Below are 23,414 nucleotides of genomic sequence, written 5' to 3'. Positions count from 1 at the left end.
GTGTGTGTGTGTGTGTGTGTGTGGGTGTATATATATATATATATAAAGTGTATGGATGTAACTTTACACACATTTTTTTTAAATATATTCAATCAGATGTTGCACTATTTCTTAAACGAAAAACATATTATGCTATTCAATTAATCAGGATTAAATTGACTTCTTACAGATTTTAAATTAAAGTATTAAACTTAATCAAGAGAATAAAAAGCTAAAAACTAAGTGAAATACATAGACCCATTAAAAAAGTAAAGTAAAAAAAAAAGAAGTAAAAACTAGGTTGAAAGACAAACTGAATGCCACATAATACCGAATTGATCATTCCTTTATATTAACTCCAACATTTCCCCAAATCCCAGGTATTGTTACTGCACAAAAACATTATTCTTCAAAATACAAGTTCAGTAAGGTAGAACTAGCAAAGGTTTCATCATGTGCTTTTGCTTCAATAATAGAGAAAAACATCAAAGACTTCAATTTCAGTTAAACTTTATTCCCATGTGCATTTAATATCAGGTAATCTGAAGGGAGGAGGATACAGACCACTGTAGTGCCATTTTCGCACACTAGAGTACCAGTTTGCCTTTTGGAAAATCTTAGGAAACAAAAAGTTTTCCTTCGGTGAGATGATGTAAAAACAGTTTATGGCATGTGCCATGGTGACACCCTTTTGATGCAGTAGATCAACCAAAGACAGGAACAAGAACACGTTACGATCAGATCCACCAAGAGCAAGCTTGAATGATGGCAGGGCAGCTTCTCCCAGAGCTGGATGATATTGTTAAAAAGCAGCGGCAACAGTGGCACCAAATTCTCCTTCTGCAGCGACCAGTATTAAAAGGCACTTGACTGATGACAACAAGGAATACTCGTATAGGGGGATCTCTCAATTTGCTAGTCCACTCTCCTCCACTAAAAAACGGATACTGAAAATAAGAGAACAACATAATTACGACTGTGCCAAGGTATTATAGAGTAAGACCATATCGGAGTAATATCAATGCACATACAGTACCTGCTGTTAGAATTACAGATCTCCGATGGGAATAATTTCTTCATTGATGAAAAACTCAATGGTCTCTTCCTCCCAATCATCGATGTTGCTTTCTAGCTCATCAGTGTCCACACCTAGAAAAGATCAGAAAGTCCAGTGATGACTAGAATATAGTGTTTATCCCAAACTCAACCTCCAGGTTCAGCAGTCACAATACATCTTTGTTGACAATTAACTGTCACAGACTGAGCCTGGTTTCTCCCAAGGTTTTATTTTTTTTCTCCATTCTGTCACCTGATGTAATTTGGTAATTTACCACTAGCTATGTTTCCATCCACCTATTTTTGTGCACATTTTGGGATATTGCATAAAAAAGGATAAAACCCCCCCCCTGAGAATTGGATATTTAGAATGCAGAGAATTACGACAAATTATATTTATGCAGTAGTTATAATCCATTTATCAGTCCCTCCAGAAAAACGCGATTATGCGATCGCGTGATTTAACGCATAATCAGCCAAAGTCCGCATATTCATGCAGGGGCCGCATTTTTTCAAATACGCCGCACTTTCGCCACATAAATTGCCTATTTCCGCGTGCAAAATATGCGGGGCTATCATGATTTCATAATCCCCGCATTTTCGTTGCAAAAAAAAGTCATATATATTAGCAGAAAGTTGAAAATTTTTCGTTTACTTCACACAAGAGCCGCCATTTCCGCCTATTGCCATGGGAACGTTTTGAAGTGACGTGATTACCCGACGCGAACGCCATCGAAAAGCTTCAAACCCCGTGGAGAAACCATAGATACCGGTGAAACCATGATGAAGCACAAACTCCCATTGGCCAACAAAAATAACAGCAAAAGAGCAAAGCAGTTTCCCTGTGTGCTGACTGATTTCAAAACACAGCATCATGAAGCTTTGAAGCGTTATGAATCAATGAGTCGATTCAGCGGTTTGAAGCGTTATGAATCAATTAGTTGATTCAGCGGTTTGAAGCGTTATGAATCAATGAGTCGATTCAGCGGGTTGGATCGCCAAAGTCACGTATTTCAGCAGTTTGACACGCGATCCGAATCATGAATCGACTCGATGATTCATAGCATCATGATGCTGTTTTGAAATCAGTCATCACTATATAAGTCGTTATTTAGTTTTTTTTGCACACAATAACTATTATCGTCGCTTCATAAAGTTATTGTAGAACCACTGTAGTGAGATGGACTTTGTAACGACGTCTTTAGTAGGCTACCTTTTATGGGTCTTGAGAGTGTACATTGTGCCAATGGAGGCCTTTCAGAGCCATCGGAATTCAACTAAAATATCTTAATTTGTGTCCAACAACAGAAAGGGAAGTCATTAATGACAGAATTTTCATTTTTGGGTGAACTAACCCTTTAAGAAATTGCACTTTGTGCATTGGAAGCACTCAAATGTCTGTTTTGTATAGCGACATCTGTAAAACAGGAAGTTATTTATTAATTTTTTTCAGAAGTTGTAGCATATTCCTTTTGTAAAGCTACAGAACTTGATTGACGAAATGTTTTGTAAATTTGAGCCATTATTAAGGTCTTCAATAAAACAAGATGAGAACTTAAATATTCCAGCACTTTCTGTGATGTAGTGCTTTTTTTCTCTCTCATCAAACCGCAGTTTTTGCAAGTTCCCGCAATTTTATTGCATAAAATTGCATAAATATCCCGCATTTTTCATTGCATTTTTTAAGAAAACGTGCCGCATAATCAAGGATTTTTGCCCGCAACAATCACAAAAAAAAAGCCGCATTTTTCTGGAAGGACTGATTTATTCCCTTTTTTTTTCAAATTTCCAATTTAAACTGTCGTAAACCTTGAATGCTTTGGAGTTTGGTCTCTTTATAAAGACGACACTTGGCAGATTACTGCTAAAGTGGAAAAAGTGAACTTGGAAAAAATATATAAAATTATGCATTTATTCTTATGAAAATTTTTTAATTTTTATATGAAATATATTTCCAAAACACGTTTTACTCCGTGAGAAAATCAAAGCCATAAATCTAAATTAGCTGTATTCCAAATTTGAGGTTGACATCTCAAAAAATGAGCTTTCAGTAAGAATTGTTTTGTACCCAACGCTTCCAATAGATGAAATTGGTCTCCCATTAATTTTCAATGCGGCCGTTTTTGACCATGAACAACACAAGTGTGATCGTTTTGTTCAGGACCATTTAACCTTTTTGAATAATGTCCTTGAGGTTTTTTTTGTATTCACACAGTAAGTGCCAAAACCTTTGACAACATAAAACAGTGCTTAACTTTATTAGAAATAAAATTATCTGATTTAAATTTAAATATCTACACAAAGTACACATACTGTATAATGACAGTGGACCCTTCTCAGTCGCTCCAGCAACGGACGCAACCCAGAAAAACTATCTCTATGGATTTTTGCAGATGACTGATTGTTACAGCATGGAAAACGATCAATCGGTTGAACTCTACCAGCGGGTATTTGAAATATCTGCGATCGGATGGGGTTTCTGATCTCCATATGAGGCAAAAATATATTTATATGTGTTACTAAAGGCTACTGCCCCGTTGTTAGCCCAGGCTCGACAGTGGAAAAGTGGCTAATAAAACTCAAGAGCTGTTCTCTGCATTAGTTACCTCCTCGGAGTTCAAGGCGGAGAGGTCTCTGCTCCTGGTACGTGTCACTGGCTTGCTCACGGTATTTGCGATACTCCTCCATCATGGCACGTCTCTTGTCCACCAGTTCCTGTAAAGCACGAGGCACTCATCTAAATTTGATCCACATGTAAATACTGTGCATCCTAGAAGAAAAAAATCAATCAATCTCATACCTTTGATGCCTTAGACTGACTGAGACGATCTTTCTGTTCAAAGATCTTGGAGTATTTCTTCAAGTCCTTCTTTATGAGCTGTGGGTTTCAAAAAGAGAGGTGGGATTAGAGTTCACTCTGAAGGGAGCTGACAGAATAATGAGAGTGACCCTGTATCTGAAGCCATCTTACCTTTATTTCCTCTTGAGTCAGGAGAGAGGGTGGACGGGGCCTCCACAGCAGCTGGCAGAAGCGCTCCTTGTTGGTCTTCTGCAGCAGACGGCCCTGGAATGTCCACAGCCAGAAGGCGTTGTCCACCTAAATCAAAAACATTCAATACAAAAAACATCTGAGATGCATTTCCAATCCAAACACATCAGATGCTGATGTAAAACTTCAGACAAAGAAAAGGTATGTAACACAATAGAACACGTCATTTTTTTTTTTTTTTTTTTTGGCAGACGCTTTTATCCAAAGCGACTTACAGTGCCCTTATTACAGGGACAATCCCCCTGGAGCAACATGGAGTAAAGTGCCTTGCTCAAGGACACACTGATGGTGACCGCTGGGATCGAACCAGCAACCTTCTGCGCATCAGTTACATGGTTTAACCCACTGGACCACCATCTCGCCGTGGTATATTTTAAAATAAATCAATTTGTTGACAGACTAGCTGCATTAGTAGAGAACTGCAGGACGTTTGCAGACAAGGCTGAGAGGACATTAATATTAGTAGCATCTCAAGCGATTAGAACAATGTGACAAACACCAAAACAAATGTTTAAATGTCATGATTGTTACAGTCCATTTACATTATTTTAATTCAAATGTTGTAATATATATATATATATTTTAAATGATTTTGAAGTCTCTTATGCTCACCAAGGCTGCATTTATTTGATCAAATAGAGTAAAAACTGAATTATTGTGAAATTGTGATTAAAATAGCTTTTCTATTTGAATATCTTTTAAACTAATTTATTCCTGTGATCAAAGCTGAATTTTCAGCATCCTGTCACATGATCCTTCAGAAATTATTCTAATATCCTGATTTGATGCTCAAGAAACATTTCTTATTATTAAAGGGTTAGTTCACCCAAAAATGAAAATTCTGTCATTAATTACTCACCCTCAAGTGCGAGAATATGATGTAGCGCCAGCGTTCGGGAATCCATGAAATGCACACTTTAGCCCGATTTTGAGAATTACGGCGAGACCTAAAGCACGATCAATGTAGAATTCAACAGCTTAGATACGCGCGTCTTCCTCTGCTTGTAAACAAATCGCTTCTGGGTCATGTGTCTGAACGCCGGATCTGCGTCATATTCTCGCGCATGCGTCGTGGAGGCACACACGGAAGACAATAACAAGTTGGATAAAGGGGTTATTTTGATTTTTTTTTGCGCACAAAAACTATTGTCGTCGCATCATAAAATTATTGTAGAGTCACTGTGGTGAGATGGACTTTGTAACAACGTTTTAAGTGCCTTTTATGCGTCTTGGGAGTGTAAATGTACTGAATGCCAATGTAGGCCTATCTGAAGCCTTTCTCAGCCATCAGCTTTCAACAAAAATATCTTCATTTGTGTTCCGAATATGAACGGAGGTCTTACGGGTGTCGAACGACATGAGGGTGAGTAATTAATGACAGAATTTTAATTTTTGGGTGAACTAACCCTTTAATGATGAAAACGGTTGTGCAGTTGAATTGTTTTATGGACACTTTTTCAGTATTATTTGATTCTTTCTAACTTTAGAACAAACATCACATAATATTACATATTGTTTAAATGTGGTTATTTTTGTATTTGAATCCGTTAAATCACCTTGTGACTCCACCAGGAGACAGATGTCACAACGTATCGTCCAGTGGGGTCCCATTCCACATCTGAGGCCATGTAATGCTCTGCGATGTTCATCATGGTGCAGTCTGACGTGTCCACAAAAGCAAGGGCTCCATTCATGCTACAGAACGAAACATGTGAAATTATACAAATGACCCACCCTAAAAGTAAATGCATACAAAAACAACACATTGTTTTGAGTACAGACCTCCTCAACCCAGCCAAGACCAAAAACTGCCCCTGTGGACTCCAGAAGATGCTGTTTGCCTGTTGCTTGTCAAACATTTCTGAAATAAATGGGTTAATGTTTTTGGGTTAATATTCAGATCATGCACAAATCTTAAAACTATTTGTCAAGATAAATGCATTTGCAACATGAACTCACTTATTAAGTCAATTTTGCCATTGTTCTTCACATGGTAGAATGACACACTGATTCTGGGAGATTCACCATGTAGCACAGCAAACTTGCTGCCATTTGGTTCCCAAGCAAAAGCAATGATGCCCTCTGTAAGATGGGTAGAGAAATCAGAACCAAGAGTAGGTATAAAAGACAGTCAGAAACAAGAAACAAACAGCAGCACAATTCTTTCTTTACCTTTCATCTCCACCACATCCACAGGAACCTGCTTCTCTCTCATTCGGAAGATCTCAAAGTTGGTGACGACACCCTGAAGTACAAAAAGAATGGAGCAAATCCTTGAAAAGGAAATGTTTAAGTTTAACCTGGTAGAGCAAATTCAAGGCAGCTTTTATACCTGCGTTCCTTTGGGTGTGCGGTCCACCTTCACGCAGAGATAGTCTCCATTTTTCTGCCAGTGAAGTTTACAGTCCACAACATTAAACAGGTTGCGGACTCTGATCTCGTTCCTTGATGGAAGCTGCATGAGCGTGACCCTTGCTGGGATGTCCTTATCCTCAGGAACCCAGAATGCAATGATGTTATCACCAGGTGACCAGGAGAAATCCCTATGGACATAAAATACATAACATATATTTTCAAAAACACGCACATCAAGCATATAAATAATACAGAGTAATGAACAGTGATTTTTATATTTTGTAAATATACACAACCATTTAAAAGTTTAAGGATGGTGCTTTTTTATTTTTAAAGAAATTAATACTTTATACTTGTTTCTTGAGAAGCAGATCCGATATAATCAATATATTAGAATGATTTCTGAAGAATCATGTGACACTGAAGTAATGGCTGCTAAGGTCAGGAATAAATGACATTTTAAAACAAAATACAATTGTTGTAAAAAAAAAAAAAAACTGTTTATTTTCATTTCTAATATTTTACAATATTACAGTTTTGACTGCATTTTGATCAAATAAATCGCAAACTTGGTGATCTTACGAAATTCTTTCAAAAGTATTGAAAATTCATACTTTTAACTCCAAACTTTTGAACGGTAGTGTGTATTTATGTTTTCAATCGTTTTATTTTACTCACTTAATTCCGTTTATCTTCAAACTCTTCTTGTCCAAAAGACCCATCGACTACAAAAGGAGAAAAGTTGATTTGTTAATTAAAAAATGTAACCTGATGATTTTCCAACCTTGTATCTCTGAAACAAGATACTTACAGGAGTCTCATAGATGCTCAGTGTGTCCTGTGTCATCCGGGCAAAGAACTTCCCATCTGGACTCCACCTGAGCAGAACAAGTTTTAGATTAAGTAATTGCGTGTATTCCAGATCGACTATAATCAAATTAGTAACACACGCCATGAAAATCAACTCAAACCACACTTACTTGAAAATTGGCCAGTGGGCAGAACTTTCACAGTGAAAGCCTCTTTTCTTCTGTCCCGTGAGAACATCCCAGATAATAATCGCCTGCGGGTCATCTTTAGTGTCCATTAGAGGGCTGAACGTGACAACGTATCTGCAAACACGAATTAAATAAAAAAAATGTGTTTAATAGCATGAAAAAGAAAACCTGAATTCACATGTAATGCATAACACGTTGAAAAATGTCTTTAAAAATAAATGAAGTAGTGATTGAATGATTCAACTGCCATTATTTGGCTACTCTGAAATTATTACCATAAACTGAATCATGCAAGTGCATATTTAACAAGAGCTATTTTCCAGGTGTTAGTTCCAAAATCTCTATACAATAAATATAGTAATAATTATTGTAACAATATTTATCATCATATAATGAATTATGCTTTTCATTTTTATGAATTGAGTACACAATTATTCACTTAATCTCATTAAATTGTATTTTATTTTATATACAAGAACGCATTTCTACACGGGTATATGGCATACCTCTCACAGGGAGAGAAATCAATGAGCTGGACCCCCTGATGACTAAACCTCTGGATCTGCTTGAACTTCTCACCACCCCAAAGAGCAATGCCTCTCTGATGGAATGTGGCCAGGTAGGTGCCTTTTGGAGACCAGCGCACGTATGTCTCGGTCCAGCGCTACAAGAAAAGTGCAACAAAAAGATACTGCATACAGTATGCACAGCCACATGGTTATATTTTAAAGATGAATGGGTGAATGCTCCTAAAGAATAAAAAAAATCAATTTAAACTTACTGCTCTCTCCTCCACTTCAATAGGCTCCTTGACATCATTAGCAAATATGCCTGTTCTTTCACCAGAGTCATAGATTACGCTGTACTGATCACGACAGTCAGAATCCTCCAACCAGTGACGCAGATTTCCCTGAGATCAAAACACCAAATGTTAAACAAGCAGCATATCATATTTCAGCATGCATGATAGCCAGGGTTGGATTACACACAACTACTTACAAAATCTTTAAACTGCTGCTTCTCAGGAGCTTCCCATTCATCACAGATTGACATGTACCTACAGAAACGAGAAATTTTAGATTAGTGTTTGACCGACAAATATCTCCAAGGCCGACATATCAGTCGATATTTTGCATTTACTGAAATTTGTTTCCAGGAATTTTAAATAAATATAAATTAAATTGTAGTATAGGACCGTTCACACCAAGAATGTTATATAAAGATAACTAAAACAATAACCATATTATCGTCTACACCAATGTGCTATATCGAGGAGTGCGTTTACATGCACGTTCTTAATCCGTTTATGCCTAATAAGCTGACAATGCATGTGGTCATATAAACGCTTTAGCCCTTTTTTTCTTTTATAAGCATAAACTGATCGAAAGCTAGATTTGTGCCCCTTACTAGGATATCGCCTGGCATGTAATCTGCAATCTGTCAATTTACCGAAGTGCACATGTGTGATATGTGATAGGAAAAAGTCCTTACTGTGGATTTAATCGGAGGAAATATATAATGGCAAACTCTGAGTCTGACTCTTTCTTGACCCAAGAAAATGTCTTATCTCGTGTTGCAGAAGGAGAAGTGGAACAGTTAAACTGCTGCATCTGTAACTGGATGAGAGGGCAATAATCCATTTGTTTCCCGTTTACATGTTGCAAATTACATGTTGATTTTGAATGCTTTATTTAGCATCACAAACCAACATAAATGCAATACTCAAGAGTCAGATACACGAATGATAACATTTTGATGACACTAACGAGAAATACCTTGATTTATAAAAAAAAAAGTCTTGTAAACACGATTTACTTTTGCGATTGCGGTTTACAGGTTTGCATGTAATCCGGGACGACAGGTTATTTTAATTAGGGTTGGGCCGATAGACAATGCCATCGTCCATCGCTGCAGAGATCACAATGTTAAGCTGGCATCGTGATTTCCCCGACTTGCGCCGATTTGTGACCGAGTCTGCACAGTAGTAAACGCAGGACCGGAGTCTGCGCAGTAGTAAACGCAGGACCGGAGTCTGCGCAGTAGAGAGCAGGAAGTAGAGCCGTGGTTTCAAAAGCCCGCCCACACTCTCGCAAATGCAGAACAATTCATGATGTCGGTGTGAAATAAACAGTTATAGAAATTAAAGCAGGGCTCCAGACTAACTTCTCTCACTAGGAGCACAGTGGCCCCCAACTGAAAATTTTAGGGCCACAACCAGAAAATGTAGGGGCGCACACCGTAAATCAACATGCTTATCAAATCTACTAATTTCCACTGTATTACTAATAGGGATGGGTATCGTTAAGGTTTTAACGGTATTACTACTCTTACCGATACTGCTTATCGATCCGGTACTTTAACAGTATTCTTATTGGTTCTTTTTAGATCTTTTTAATGAAAAAAAAAAAACTAATTAAGAACATAATTAACATGCCTTTATAATCTGAAAAGTAAAATATCTATAGCAAAAGAAACAGCTATGTTTGAACATAGAAAATATAAAAAAAAATTGTAAATGGACCAGTGTGCAGGCATTTTTTTGTTTTATATGCATAAGATACAACATAAGAACAAAGAAACAAAGTGCAAACAAATGTTAAATAAATACACAATAAAACAAAGACACAAATGAAATAAACATTGCTTTAATTTCAGGAAGGTCTGCTAACATTAATTTTACTTAGAAAGAACAAACCTAAGAAATCTAATAAAGTAATGAAATGTAAAATAACACTGCATAGTTTTGATTGTATAGATTAATGCTTAAAAAAGCTAAAGTTATTCATTCAAGAGATGTGAATATTTTCTCTTTGTCTTTTGTTCGATTCGAATGAATGGCTCAATCGTCAGCAGGTGTATTAGACGCTGCCCCTTTAAGACCGAATGCAGAACGAATAATATCATATTTCTCCAAACTATTTACGCCCATTTAAGATAAAAACTGTTAAAGTAACTACTCTCCAATCCGGTCATTTTGACACCGGCTATTTGTTGTTTATTTGATGGTTTAGACGCGCACACGAAGCCTAAAATATAACGTGCAAGTCGGTCCATTTCACAGCACACACACATAAGCCGCCTTGAAGTTGGAAACAGAGTCTCTTGCGCGGATTAATGTGCATTTAATAGCTCTTTATTATCAAACACATCCCGCAGTTTAGCAACATTAGAGTCTGCAGTTTACAACAAACACTGATTCGGACGTTAAGTTTAGGTTTAGGGAGAAATGTCAGCGCAAGGCTGTGAAGGGAAGGATGTCGCGCTCGACTGAACACGGCTATAGGAATAGTTTTACCTCATATCTTCTTTTTTATAATGAGCCATCGTCACTCACTTTTTATAATGACTTTTTATAATGAGCCATCGGCCATCGTCACTCATTAAGCTGACTGTGGTGTTGTGTTCGCTGGAGCTCCACGTGAGAGAGTTCGCTCGCTTTCTCTCTCTCTTCTGGATTGCGAATAGCAAAAATCCATCACGGACAAATGGTTTAATATTCTCTCATATAGAAACGGCTGGCAAAGATAGAATTTGCCAGATATAACGTCTATCAATAATAAATAGTACGTGTATTTTCTTAATTTCTCCAGTACCGACAGCAGGCAAATTTACTGGTCGCACATGTGCGACTGGATGTAAAATTCAGTCGCACACTCTCAAATTTTAGTCGCAAAATGCGACCATTTGGTCGCAGTCTGGAGCCCTGTAAAGCTAAAGCTCCAATCTCCTCCCGAAAATATGCCCATTGGTGCCTCAGTGAATACATCGCTCAGAGAAGTCAATCTCAGCTGACAATCATGACGTCACACCCCCATTTTTTTTAGCATAAAATAACTAAAACACTTGAAATGACACCAGCGTGATAAAAACTGCCTAAAATGACAGAAAGCATCTTTGGGGGAAAAAAATATTTGAAGTGTAATTTGATTGTTTAGTTTGTCTCGCGTCACATTAGGGCCATGTCCACACTAACACGTTTGTTTGAAAACGCATCTTTTTCTCACCGTTCTGTTTTTAAGTAAAATTGTTGAAAATGATTGTGATAAATTAGTCGATAGATTAATCGATATAAAATCGTTAGTGGCAGCCCTAGAAAACGCTCTCCAAAGCGGATAAATTTGAAAACGTTGTCTTCGCGTCGTAGTGTGGACTGTGAAGACTGAGGTATTTGAAAATGACATATGTTTAGTCATGTGACGCATATTGCACCAATAGGTATTCATGTTTATACCACTATTGTGCCAGAGATATGTGCCATTCACTTTCACACAGTTGCTAAAATATGTTATTTTGTACACTTCATATCACAGTCTTGCAAGGATGACAGAAAATGTACTTGCATTTGCGGTCCTGCAGCAAAACACGAGTGGAGTTGCGTTTTAGACCAAACATAATAATGGTTGACCGAGTGTGACCTGGACGCATCAGTAAATGGTGAGATTTTGCTAAATAAAATGATCCTTCCAGAAGAATTGTGTGATAACTTTATGATGTCTGTACCATCTCAGTGAGATTTTATGAGGTTTTACGCATGCGTAGTAAGTTGAATTTGGCGTGGACTGATGTTTCAGTGTGGATGAGAAACTTTTGGAAAACGCTAGTGTGGACGGAGAGCGTTTTGAAACGAATACTCCGTTTTCAAATCTATCTGGATTAATGTAGACATAGCCTAGAATACATGGAGGGGGTCGGGATTATGACCTATACTGGGACAAACCACCTGGGGGCGATCGAGAAGCTTTGGCTTCACTTTTCAGGACTTGTGCAGTGAGTAGCTTCTGCCTGCAAAACCCGGAGGCTGTATTTTCAGGACCCTATCAATGATTTAGTTGTTTAATTGATATATTGTCCAAACCAATCCTAGCCCTAAACCTACCCATTGAGAACCCTGTTGAAATATTTTAACTAATTTAAGTAATTAAGTTTAAAATGGCTGTGCCTGCTGTTTTGTTAAAAATAAGGTGGAAAAAGTTTGTACAGTTCAGAGTACAGTTGGCTAGATGGTGCTGTCAAAAAAAAAAAAAAAGTCATAGAAATGCAGTCCTGAAACTGCGGCGTTCCTAAAAGTGCAGCCTTCGGTATTGCAGGGAGATAATATTGTGTGCTAGACTGGGTAAACCCAGCCTGGTCTGCCGGCAATTTGATTTCACCCTGCAGCTCAGGCTGAAAACCTGTATATTAATTTATGAATACTTATGTTTGCAAAAGTATGACAGAGGCAGGAACCAATCACAGACTGGCTTATCCACCTGGCACGCTATTGGCGGGTTTAACACGATGACGGATAGAGAAGCGATGGGTCGTTGCCCGTTGATCACGCCTCTTATGGTCTGATTGGTTGAAGGACTATCCAATTGCATAAAGAGTCATTTGAATTATGCTTGTTTATCACGGCGCTAGTGCAGTAGAAAATACATAGCAGACTCCCCAGACCAATGTTCACTCTTAAATTGAGCTTGGTCTGGTGATAGCCAGACAAATTGTGTGCTGCACCCTTGATGTAAACTTGCTGATTCTGTTTATTATAAGCACACGCTGCAGTTTTGTCGGCAGCCACTTTAAAAGCTCGAGCTCATTAAAGCATGATGGATTCTGATTGGCTATCAATGATTTATTGCTCATTAACTGGAGAGAAAAAATTGTTTTGAAAGCGTTTCCAACAACATCTTCTGTGCCGTTATCCATATAATTCTTGTGTGAACTAATTGAGACCGAATTTTAAAACTACTATTTAGCAGTTATGCATGGTGTGAATGGGCCTTACCAGCTTGAAATTAAATCGTGTGACATCTATATCGGCCACCTCTAAAATACGGTCATCAAAAAATACTTATTGGTCTAACTATTTCATATTGTAACAAATGCTGTCACAATAAGAGCACAATTTAGGACAACATACTTATCGAAGTCTGTGAACAGGTTGACACGGAAAGTGTGCTGCTTGTCCAGCTTGTAGCCATCAGCATTTTTGACTGCTTCAAGAGCGTGGCTTGGTGCAGAATACTCCAGGAAAATGTACCTGTGAAGATGAAGCACATGAATTATTATAATTCAAAGACTGACTTTACCAATACCATACCACCATGTTTTTCATATCCAGAATCATATTCATCAGTATTAGCATAATAGGTTATAAAAGTACTGAATCCATGTATCTATTTTAAACAAACACATCCCATTTAAAACAGTAGGCCAAACATTAACAGACCAGTAATATCAGCTATAAAATCAGCCAAATGACAGCGATGGTGCATCCCTAACTTACTTCCCATAGCACACCCAGGCAAACCAAAACTTACCCCTTAGTCTTTCCGTCTGCGTCTGGATAGAATTCATTAGTGATTTTGCCAAACTTTGAGAAGATCTTGTGGATGACGTTCCTGAGTTTCTCCAGGCGATCTGGTCCAACTTGAGGGACATTATCAACCACAATGACCGAGTCGATGCCGTCAGCCTCCTGAGGTTTATCCTTGAGCACATCCCCCAGCAGCTCTGCAGGCGGAAAAACCATCCAATAAAGACCCGATCAACATCTTAAACATGCTATGGGTGTAACATGTTACAGCACTACAATGAACTGTCTGAAAGCAAGAGCAAACAGCTGCTGATTCAATGCTGTGACACGCGCGTCTATTTCCCTAACGCTGATGCTACGGTGCTTTGTCCCGCTCGCGCACATGCTGAACGTTAACAAGAACGATTTAAATGGAACAAAAGGCGTTTGTTTTTAAACAGGGTGGTTGAGAAGCATCAACGGTTACTAAACAATGAACCCGAAGGGTGTTCGTGTTAGTTTCAGGTTGACATATTCAGCTTTAGGGGTTAGTGTGTGACTCGTCTCCCGTTAGCAGGCGGGCTATATATGTTAGCGTAGGCCTCTCTTACCCTGATCACTGATGTCATCCACGAAATCCTCCGGATCACTGAACGAAGGCTCTTCTTCGTCGTCATACTCCATTTCGGCCTCCATGTTCTCCGTATCTCGCATTTAGAGGTCGATTCCTGTCAGTCTGGGCTGGTGAAAAGTCGGTGGTAAATTTCACAGCAAAAATCCGGAGATTTTTCTCACTCGGCCATGTGCAAAGCAACCGGCGCCAACCACTGCGAGCGAGAGAAGGACCGTACCATGTGTGCGGAGAGAGGGTGAAGCCTCTTAGTGATCGTTTAGTATTCATGTACGACACAAATTTAGGATTTGCGAATGTATTTTATTTTAGAACACCAGTATATGTCCTTATGAGTTATACATGCTGTTCAAATGTGCTAAATGTGAATATTTTACTATGAAATGTGACATGCTTGACCCCTTTTATGACAAACATGGTCTTTCCCTGTGCTTATCGCTCTGAACTTCCTGTTCATGTGACTACCTCCCAGTCCCGTCTGAATATGCGTACTTCAAAAACGTTAGAATGCAAAAAGCTGTGTGTCAAACTGGGACCCAATTTGCTAGTCCTAGTAATATAGGATATTCACTAGAGAGATAAGCAAAGGAAAAGACCACGTTTGTCATAAAAGGGGTCAAGCATGCCACATTTTGTATAGACTAATATACACATTTTAACCACAGGGATACAGACATTGGTGGATGGATGGATGGTAAATGAGTGTGATATGGATGTATGGTACAATTTTTCCAGTCAGGTGACCATAACATTTAAATTCACTGGAAGGGTAAAGCCTGGTAATGATCTAGAAATGAGACACTTTAATCTTCGGGTCGTCTGCGAACATTACAAGAGTCATTTTTCAAATACATCCACAGGCCATGACTGTAATACACAATTTAGCTATGTCATGATTTAGTTCATTACTGAAACCTTAAGAAGCTATTTTATTTGGATGTTGTACTGCTGATTACACTGATTGACAATGACCTGTGGCAGTCCTAGCTACACAAGGAAACTAACTTTTAAACACAATGGGGGATTATTATATATTGAATACGCACAGGGGAGTATAAAGGAAGATATACTACTCTTTTCATCCAGTAAATGAACTGTGGACCTAAACCACAATTCAACATCTAATGAATTATTCGCATCTTTATGAAACGGCTGCTGTTCCATATTTTGGGGGTGTAAAGATACACTTGTTTAAAAGTTTCTAATACATATAGTTTTGGTAGAGGGAGGACAGAGCAAACTAACCTCCTCAAATCAATTCCTAATTTAATTTTGACAATGTTGGTTTATGTCGTTAAAAGCTATTATTTCACAGGGACCTGAACTAAATAAATCAACTAATTGTAACTCTTCCACTTTATACACTACAGTTCGAAAGTTTGGGGTCGGTAAGATTGTTAAAATGTTTTAAAAAAAACTACCAGTGAAATTTAAATTTTAAAATGTAATTTATTCCTGAGATGTCAAAGCTGAATTCCCAGCATTATTATTCCAGTCTTCAGTGTCACATGATCCTTCAGAAATCCTTTGCATATGCTGATTTGAAACATTTCTTATTATTATCATCAATGGTGAAAACAGTGCTTAATATTTATGTGGAAACCTTGATTCATTTTACTTTACACACTGTGAAGAATTCTTTGATTAATATAAAGCTTGAAAGAACAGAACAGTATTTTAAATAGAAATGTTAATATAAATAAATGTCTTTACTGTCACTTTTGGTTTATTTAATGCATCCTTGCTAAATAAAAGTATTTATTTCTTTATAAATAAATTATAATGATTAAATAAAAGGCCAACTATTCTTTTCCGAGCAAAAACAATGAAATTGATGTTGGACATAATGTTAAATCTTTATGGGGGAAAAATGAATTCCCTTGTTTCTTTTTCCTCTTGTAATATTGAATATCATGTTATATTTAAAGTACAATTTATAGTACAAGGTGGGGTCGTTTAAGAACATAAACACTTCTTCACACATAACCAATAGGGGGCGCTCTTGTTGCAAGGAGTTTGCAGTCCGTATTGGTTTTCTTCAGCTGGTGAGAGATTTCCCAGTCATACAAGAGTCAGATGATTTGTTCTGTCTGGACAAACTCTGGCCACCCGCACAATGATTGGTGTCCTTCTAGCAAAGTTTATGCAGTGATTAGATTACTAACAGTAAAATTCCCGTATAGGCACATCCTTTCCGGCCAATGTCAGAGCTGCCATTTTCTCTCACTCCTTAATTCTGGGAAAAATCAGCTGTTGGATGTGTATTTGAAAGACCAACACAGGCCTAGCAGGCAGATTAAAATAAAGGGCAGACTGAAATATTGTTAAATAGCCTGGCAATGACTGCTGCCCTTATTTATTACTAAATATCAGCATTCAATTTTGAAGCGCAATGAAAGGCAGCCTGGAGGAAATGTAAGTATAACACAAGTCATGAGTTTTACCTCACACAAATAAGCCATGGTCAGCCCAGAAAAGGCACTTTGTGTGCTTAGACATTATCTTCTTTCTTGAGCAGGGGATTTGTCAAGGTTTACATGGGGAATATTTGTTTAGATGTGTCTTACCATAATAGGACCTCTTTGTTCATAGTCAAACATTAGATCCCTCACAGGAAAGGACATGTTCTCAGCAACTCTTATATGACAATAAAGCTTAAAATAGCTGGCTACAAATACGGGTGGCGTTTTGAAAAAGATGCATCTAAGCTTCAAGTTAAAATGGTACTTATACTGAGCACAAGCCCCAGCTGGGGGTAACACTTCCTCTGGCACTTAACTCTTGCATAACCTCTGTTTATTTGTCTCTGTTTGAACTTGCTCCCAAAGCCATGTGCAGGAAATGCACACAGTTCGGTTTTTCATACATGGGAAAACAGCAGATTTAAACTTTACACACAACTAAGACATGAAGAGAGCTAAAAAAGACAATACTAATAAGATGCAGAAACAACGATAAATGACCCGAAATAATTGGCCTATTGGCCTATATCAGTGGTTCTTAAACAATTGTGACCTAAAAATGTATTCTGATCATTAATAAGCATATAAATGTAAATAATGAAATGCAACTATTCCTATGATCAGACATAAGATATTTTAAACAGGGTGTTGTTGACATTAAAAGTTGGTTATCCGGTCAAACTATGGTATTTGGAGATAAATTAATCTGTCACATGGTAGATTTTAAGAGCATTTGTATTTATTTTTCTCCGATAAATTACTTTGGGGTTGCGATGGGTCATGTTTAATGTAAAATCTGGGTAGTGAAGCAAAACCATTTGAGAACTGCTGGACTATTCAATAACTCATAAGATACACACTGTACTTTTACAGGAAAAAAATATGTTTACAGAAAAAATACTGTCCAGTACAAACCTTTAAATTGCTAACCATAAGTTACCTTACCATATACTAGGAAAAACTGTAAATATTAAGACTGCAGACATTTTACTTTAAAATAATTTTTGCAAATATAAACTAGGAATTAACAATAAAACGAATATTCTTAGACATTATGTTCATATCAGTAATGTACGTTATGGTGTTTTTTGTTACATTTTCAATTATTAAGTGAATGTTTATTGCGTTATTTTAGTGTCAGAGAGTTTGTGTGAGAGACTTCGGCCACTGTCTATATACGAGTGTTGGCTATGTTTTGTGGACAGGCCATGAAATCTGATTAATAATGTGGCTTTCTATTGTACAGCCTGTATTATCATAGTGGCTATCAATACATTTTAAGAGGGAAAAAAATAAGATTGGTATATTAATAATATACAGTTATAAGTAGTAAAATATACAGGCACTAATATGCCATTCTGTAATACATAAATATAACAGGATATTTGTTAAAGTGCATATTGAGTTATACAATATGCAGCGAAGAACAAGTCAAAAAGCATAACTCCACAGTTTTATTGTATTTATACATTTCTTATATACAAAACACACATAATGCAGTTAATCTGGAATTTCACACTTTTTACAATCACTGGATATGTAAAACATTAGGGAAGCAAAATATGAAAGTGGAAAGAGGTACAGTAAAACACCGAAAGGAGTGTTGAAGTAGACATCATATTAACAGTGACACTCATGAGATCCTAAGAGGGACGAAACACCAGAGCAGCAAATGTGATGTAAATACCCTAGTTAAATCATCTTCAGTAGATTGAAATCACAACTGGAAATAGTTTCTCTGATTATAATTTATATCAAATTAAGTACGCTCCATATGCTTCTGATTGCCTTTATACTTGTCCGTGTCTGTGTTCCTTTTCTGCTATTTATCTTTCAAACTCTCCCAACGGATTTATGGCCGTAAAAGAGGAAACAAGGATGAGCACAGCCTTGAATTAAATAATCTATTCCGCTTCTTTATGTGCACAAGAGCCAGAGATCTTCCAGTAAATGCACGCGTTTTGCTCCCACTGGGAAGAACTGTCAGGGACAAAGGTTCAGGGTTTGTCCAATTTCTCAAATCAAATCCCTTCCTGCCAACTTTCAGCGAGCCAACATGGCACTGCAGTGATTACAAGGAAGGATAGAATTTAAATGCCTTAAGGGCACAGAGAAACATTGTTAATTGCTTTGTAACAGAAATGAGCCCAACGTGTCCACTGCAGTACATAAAACACAAAGAATTCAAGAAAAGGGCTTGATGCTCTTGTTAAAACTTGAAAACTATTCGATAACATATCTCAAGCTGTCCCTCGACACAAAACAAAACTCTGACAAGCGGACACCTGCATTGGAATTGAAACCGCTCGCCCTCCGAAAAAACTGTGAGTCAGCAACTACCTCTGATGATAAAAACAGATGTCTGGAAAACAGATCAAATTGTGCCGCCACCAAAAACAAACGCTCCTCAGCATTAGCAGAGATCTCCGGGAAGTCACTTCACACCCCGTCCATGGAGTAGTTCGAAAGAATAGATCATAATAACATGGGCGCAACAAATCGGGGACTCGTCCGGGATCGCATCCTGGGACTCTTGCAGGCACATCAGCTAAAGCCAAAAGCACACAGCTGTTCACAGCTGCCATTCAATAAAACCTGGAGAATAAAGCTCAGTGCCTGGCTGAAATCAAGGAAGATCTTTACATCTGCTGATAGTATAACTGAACAACCTCCTTCTGTAATCTCCTTGTAGATTCACAAACTACACAGGCGGTATACATTTTGAGAGGCTTAACATCATATGAATACTCATAAAGTACATATGCTGTGCGATAATGGCATTTAAAGAATACCATTAATGCATTATTCATCTTAAGTTAGTGGTGTTAGGCATAACCAGTGATTTGACCCCACTCTATATTTCAACGCTTGTAGCTTACCGTGAAGAGACACATAAAAGCAGACACAGTTAACATGTCCAAAAGCCGCCGTTCACTCTATGTACAAAAAACCCTGCTTAGTTGTTAATGAGAATTTTGCATGTCATCTATAAACTCACAAGTATAGATAAAGCAAAATGTGATTTAAATGTTAGATTATATCAAAAAATAAACCTGTCAAATGGCATGAAATTAACTACTTGTACCAAGCAGGATGTTCAGTGCAGGTTTGCTATTTATTTTTAGGATGCTATTTGGGAGATGAGCCAGTGTAACGTTATTGTGCATTGTTTGAGTTTATCCTTGAGAAAAACGGGTGAAAATACTCCAAACTGCTTCATTTTCTCTGCACTGAAAAACTATAATACCCAGAAATGTTCTTGTTTTTTTCACCATCTAAGGTGTCTTCAAACTTCCTGTTTCACAGGAAGAAATTAAAATGAGTGATGACAGATTCCTGCCATTTTTTTTGTATGAATGTCATGTCTCATATGTAAAGGTCTATATAATGGAGTACTTGATCAGCTAACGCAAGATGCAAAGTACATTTTGCACAATGGTTTTGTCTCCTGCACAGTTAAGGTAAAAATGTTCAAATGAAGTCCAGATGGGACGATAGGATGAAAATGGCACTCAAACAACCGAACTGTAAATGTCACTGCAACATTATGTCCTTAAGGTTCTCCTGAAGAATTGTATCTTTGACGGCATGAAAGACGAAGCGAATGTTCTCAGTGTCAATGGCAGTGGTGAAGTGGTGGAAAAGTGGCTTGCTGCGGTTGCGACGTTTGCGGTTGAAGCACTGCACGAGATACGCCTGCACGTCCACCAGTCGGTGAGGGTCTCCCCGGAAGTCGGAAAAGTGCTTGCAAATGCTGACTTTGCGTACCTTGTCCACCAGAAGGTCCATCTTGTTGAGGAAGAGGATTATGGACACATTGGAAAAGAGCTTGTTGTTGACTATGGTCTCAAAGATGTTCATGGACTCCACCAGGCGGTTAGTGCGACGGTCTTCCATCAGCACCTGGTCATACTCGCTGGAGGACACCATGAAGAGGATGGAGGTGATGCCATCAAAGCATTGAAACCATTTCTGTCTCTGAGAGCGCTGTCCGCCCACATCTACCATCTTAAAAGGAATCTTCTTAATGATAAAATCATGCTCCACAATTCCCTTGGTGGCCTTCCTGGCCAACAGGATGTCCTGTCGACTTGGTAGATAATTCTGTAAGAACAGGTTGAGCAAATAAAGTCAATACCATATATATATATACATAACAGATTTTTTTTACAATTTGCTTTAGCTAAATTTATCTGAAATATTTCTATTAAAAAGGATAATTATTTGCACAGGTCTATTAAAGTTTCACATTCTACCAGGATCTTCTGTACTCACTCATGCAAATTAAAAACGATACATTTTGCAAACTTAACCGTGATTCCCAGGCAATCTTTTGTCACCAGTACACAATCCTTAATGAAAACTGCCACACGGGTAGACAAAATGATCTTTGAAGCAGTTTTCAAAGGGCCCACATCCCACCCAAACTATAACATGTATCTGTTTTGTATTTGGCCTTGGTTTCCATGCTCACACAAAACACTTCCAGGCCTTTTTTTTTATCACTCATCTGAGGCACACTTTGTGTTCTTGGCAACCTTGGTCAATATCAATCTCAAAGTGGCCATTTTACTTTCATTTTCAGTGTCTCCAGTCTTCAATGCCACCACCTCTGCTGGGAAACTGCATAAAAACGACTAACTATCTTTCCAGATGACTATCTTTGTTTATATAACTGATATATCATTTTGAAAACACTGCATGGTCATATATCATGAAGAACTGGCACTATTAAATGTTGCGTTATCATGACTCACCAGTTGGCCAATCCGATCCAAGTTGTCCAGGAAATATTTCACTGATTCACTCTGTAAAACAAAAGACCACAAAAGCGATAGAGTTTTACTCTGTGCACAGAACAAGAGCATTTCAGCTTATTCCCATTTATACGAACTAAATATAATAATTACATTAATTACATCAGTTCAGCATCGACTACTAAAGTCACTATAATTAATTAAAGGATTCATACCTGGAGGTGCCATTAAAAAATTTGGGGCAAGTAATACTTAATTTTTTTTAAGTATTATACATTTTTTTTCAGCAATGATGCATTAAATGGACCAAAAGTGACACTAAAGACATCTACATTTCTATTAAATGAAATAGAAAACCCTGACAGAAATTACCCATAACTGTATAGTGTGGCGTGAAGCAGGGCGGGGCCGAGAGCAGTGGGACACCTGACACCTGCGGGAAACCTGCGGGAAACCTGAGGGACACCTGCGCGAAACACCGGCCTCAAGCCCATGAATGAGCTCCGAAAGGATAAAGGAAGAAATGACGACAGGCCTGGGACATTTACGGTGATGCTTTATTATCTTTATAAGCGACAGTTGGCCGTGAGGTTGCTGCCCCTTACTTTCGTTTTGTTGTTTGCTTATTTTATGATTAAAGTTTATGTTTATAGCTTGCCAATTCCCACCTCCTTCGTCCCTGAACATGAACTGTTACATATAACATGTCAGAATGATTTCTGAAGAATCACGTGACATTGAAGAGGAGTGATGGATACTTAAAATGTTGCTTAGTTATCACAGGAGTAAATTACATTGTGAAATATATTAAAATAGAAAACAGGTATTTGAAATTGTAATTATATTTCAAAATATTACTGTTTTTACTGTATCAAATAAATGCAGACTTATAGAATTAAAGACTTTTTTCAAAAATGTTCCGTGACCCCACAGAAGTGTAGTTATTCTACTTCTACTCAAGCAGGACAATCAACGTGTATATAAAACACATTCACAGTTCTTATTCTCACATAGTGCTCTATTTGCAAAACTCTCATTTAACATTTTTATTAAAACAAATATGGCAACATGATCCCAAAAGCTGTTCTAATTCAGGAATGGAAAGTCTAAAAGTAACAGGATGTTTCTATCTTTGTCTGAGAACTATTCGGGACACTCATACCACACATTGCCCGTCAGCAGAACTTCAGTCAACTCTAAAACGCAGCTTTTACACATAATGCCCATAATCTCCTGTTACTTCATAAAGTGCTGTAGGGAGTCCGATGAAAAATCATTCTCAAACGTTGGACCAACATTTGGTTAAGTGCACATTAACACATTTTACAGTCATGACTGCATTACATTAAGGTCGGTTTACATTAGAGAACTGTAATAAATGGATCCTATCGTTTCCAAATATTACAAATGAACAGGCACAGGAATGACTGCAGGCTTTTTATCTTGAAGTCAGCACAGACTTTCACTCCTATACTACAGGAGAATCAGGCCAGAGGTCAGAGCCCAATCCATAAATAAAGCTGACTGATGAGATGTCTGAAGCTCAGGGTGATCTGAGTCAGTACGGCATGTTCACACTGGTCTCTTCTTCCAAGAATCAATTATGTCTGCTGCCTTCATAAGCCGCAATCTACTGATAACTGCCATTTATTGCCCAATATCTGGAGACTTTTCCCAGCAAAAACATGTTCTTTCTTAATGGAATGGACTCCCTAGGATGAAGAAATAGAGAGATGAACTAAATTGCTGTGTTGAGCATTATTTCCTGACAAAGTTGTTTTCACGCAGGCTTTTGGATGGCAGACACTGCGGCCTTGGCGTTTCAGTGAACATTGTCTGGAAAAGCAAATTGT

General features: G+C 37.8%; 2 protein-coding genes across 2 annotated transcripts in view; both read right to left on the bottom strand.

Annotated features, from left to right (window-relative positions):
* Positions 1-472: 472 nt before the first annotated feature.
* eif3ba (eukaryotic translation initiation factor 3, subunit Ba) lies at positions 473-14,822 on the bottom strand. The gene is made up of 19 exons (XM_079825593.1): positions 14,323-14,822; positions 13,737-13,929; positions 13,337-13,456; positions 8,437-8,494; positions 8,219-8,347; positions 7,944-8,101; positions 7,420-7,551; positions 7,251-7,317; positions 7,118-7,164; positions 6,417-6,627; positions 6,257-6,329; positions 6,044-6,166; positions 5,867-5,945; positions 5,641-5,779; positions 4,007-4,132; positions 3,836-3,913; positions 3,642-3,750; positions 1,016-1,128; positions 473-926 (listed from the first exon to the last, which is right to left on the bottom strand). Exons 1-18 carry the CDS (start codon positions 14,423-14,425, stop codon positions 1,028-1,030), a joined length of 2,046 nt encoding a protein of 681 aa, XP_079681719.1. The 5' UTR covers positions 14,426-14,822; the 3' UTR covers positions 473-926; positions 1,016-1,027.
* Positions 14,823-18,243: 3,421 nt separating this feature from the next.
* gna12a (guanine nucleotide binding protein (G protein) alpha 12a) overlaps positions 18,244-23,414 on the bottom strand; it is a 44,070-nt gene continuing 38,899 nt past the window's right edge. Inside the window, exons 3-4 of the mRNA XM_079824321.1 lie at positions 21,562-21,612; positions 18,244-20,908 (exon numbers count right to left, since the gene is read on the bottom strand). Of these exons, the coding sequence (XP_079680447.1) occupies positions 20,339-20,908; positions 21,562-21,612 (621 nt within the window). The 3' untranslated portion in view covers positions 18,244-20,338. The remainder of the gene's footprint in view (positions 20,909-21,561; positions 21,613-23,414) is intronic.

Source organism: Gobio gobio (genome assembly GCF_949357685.1).
Source record: "Gobio gobio genome assembly, chromosome: 1".
NCBI lineage: Eukaryota > Metazoa > Chordata > Actinopteri > Cypriniformes > Gobionidae > Gobio > Gobio gobio.
The sequence above is the reverse complement of the archived record's forward strand: the minus strand, read 5'-3'. Positions and strand labels throughout refer to the sequence as shown.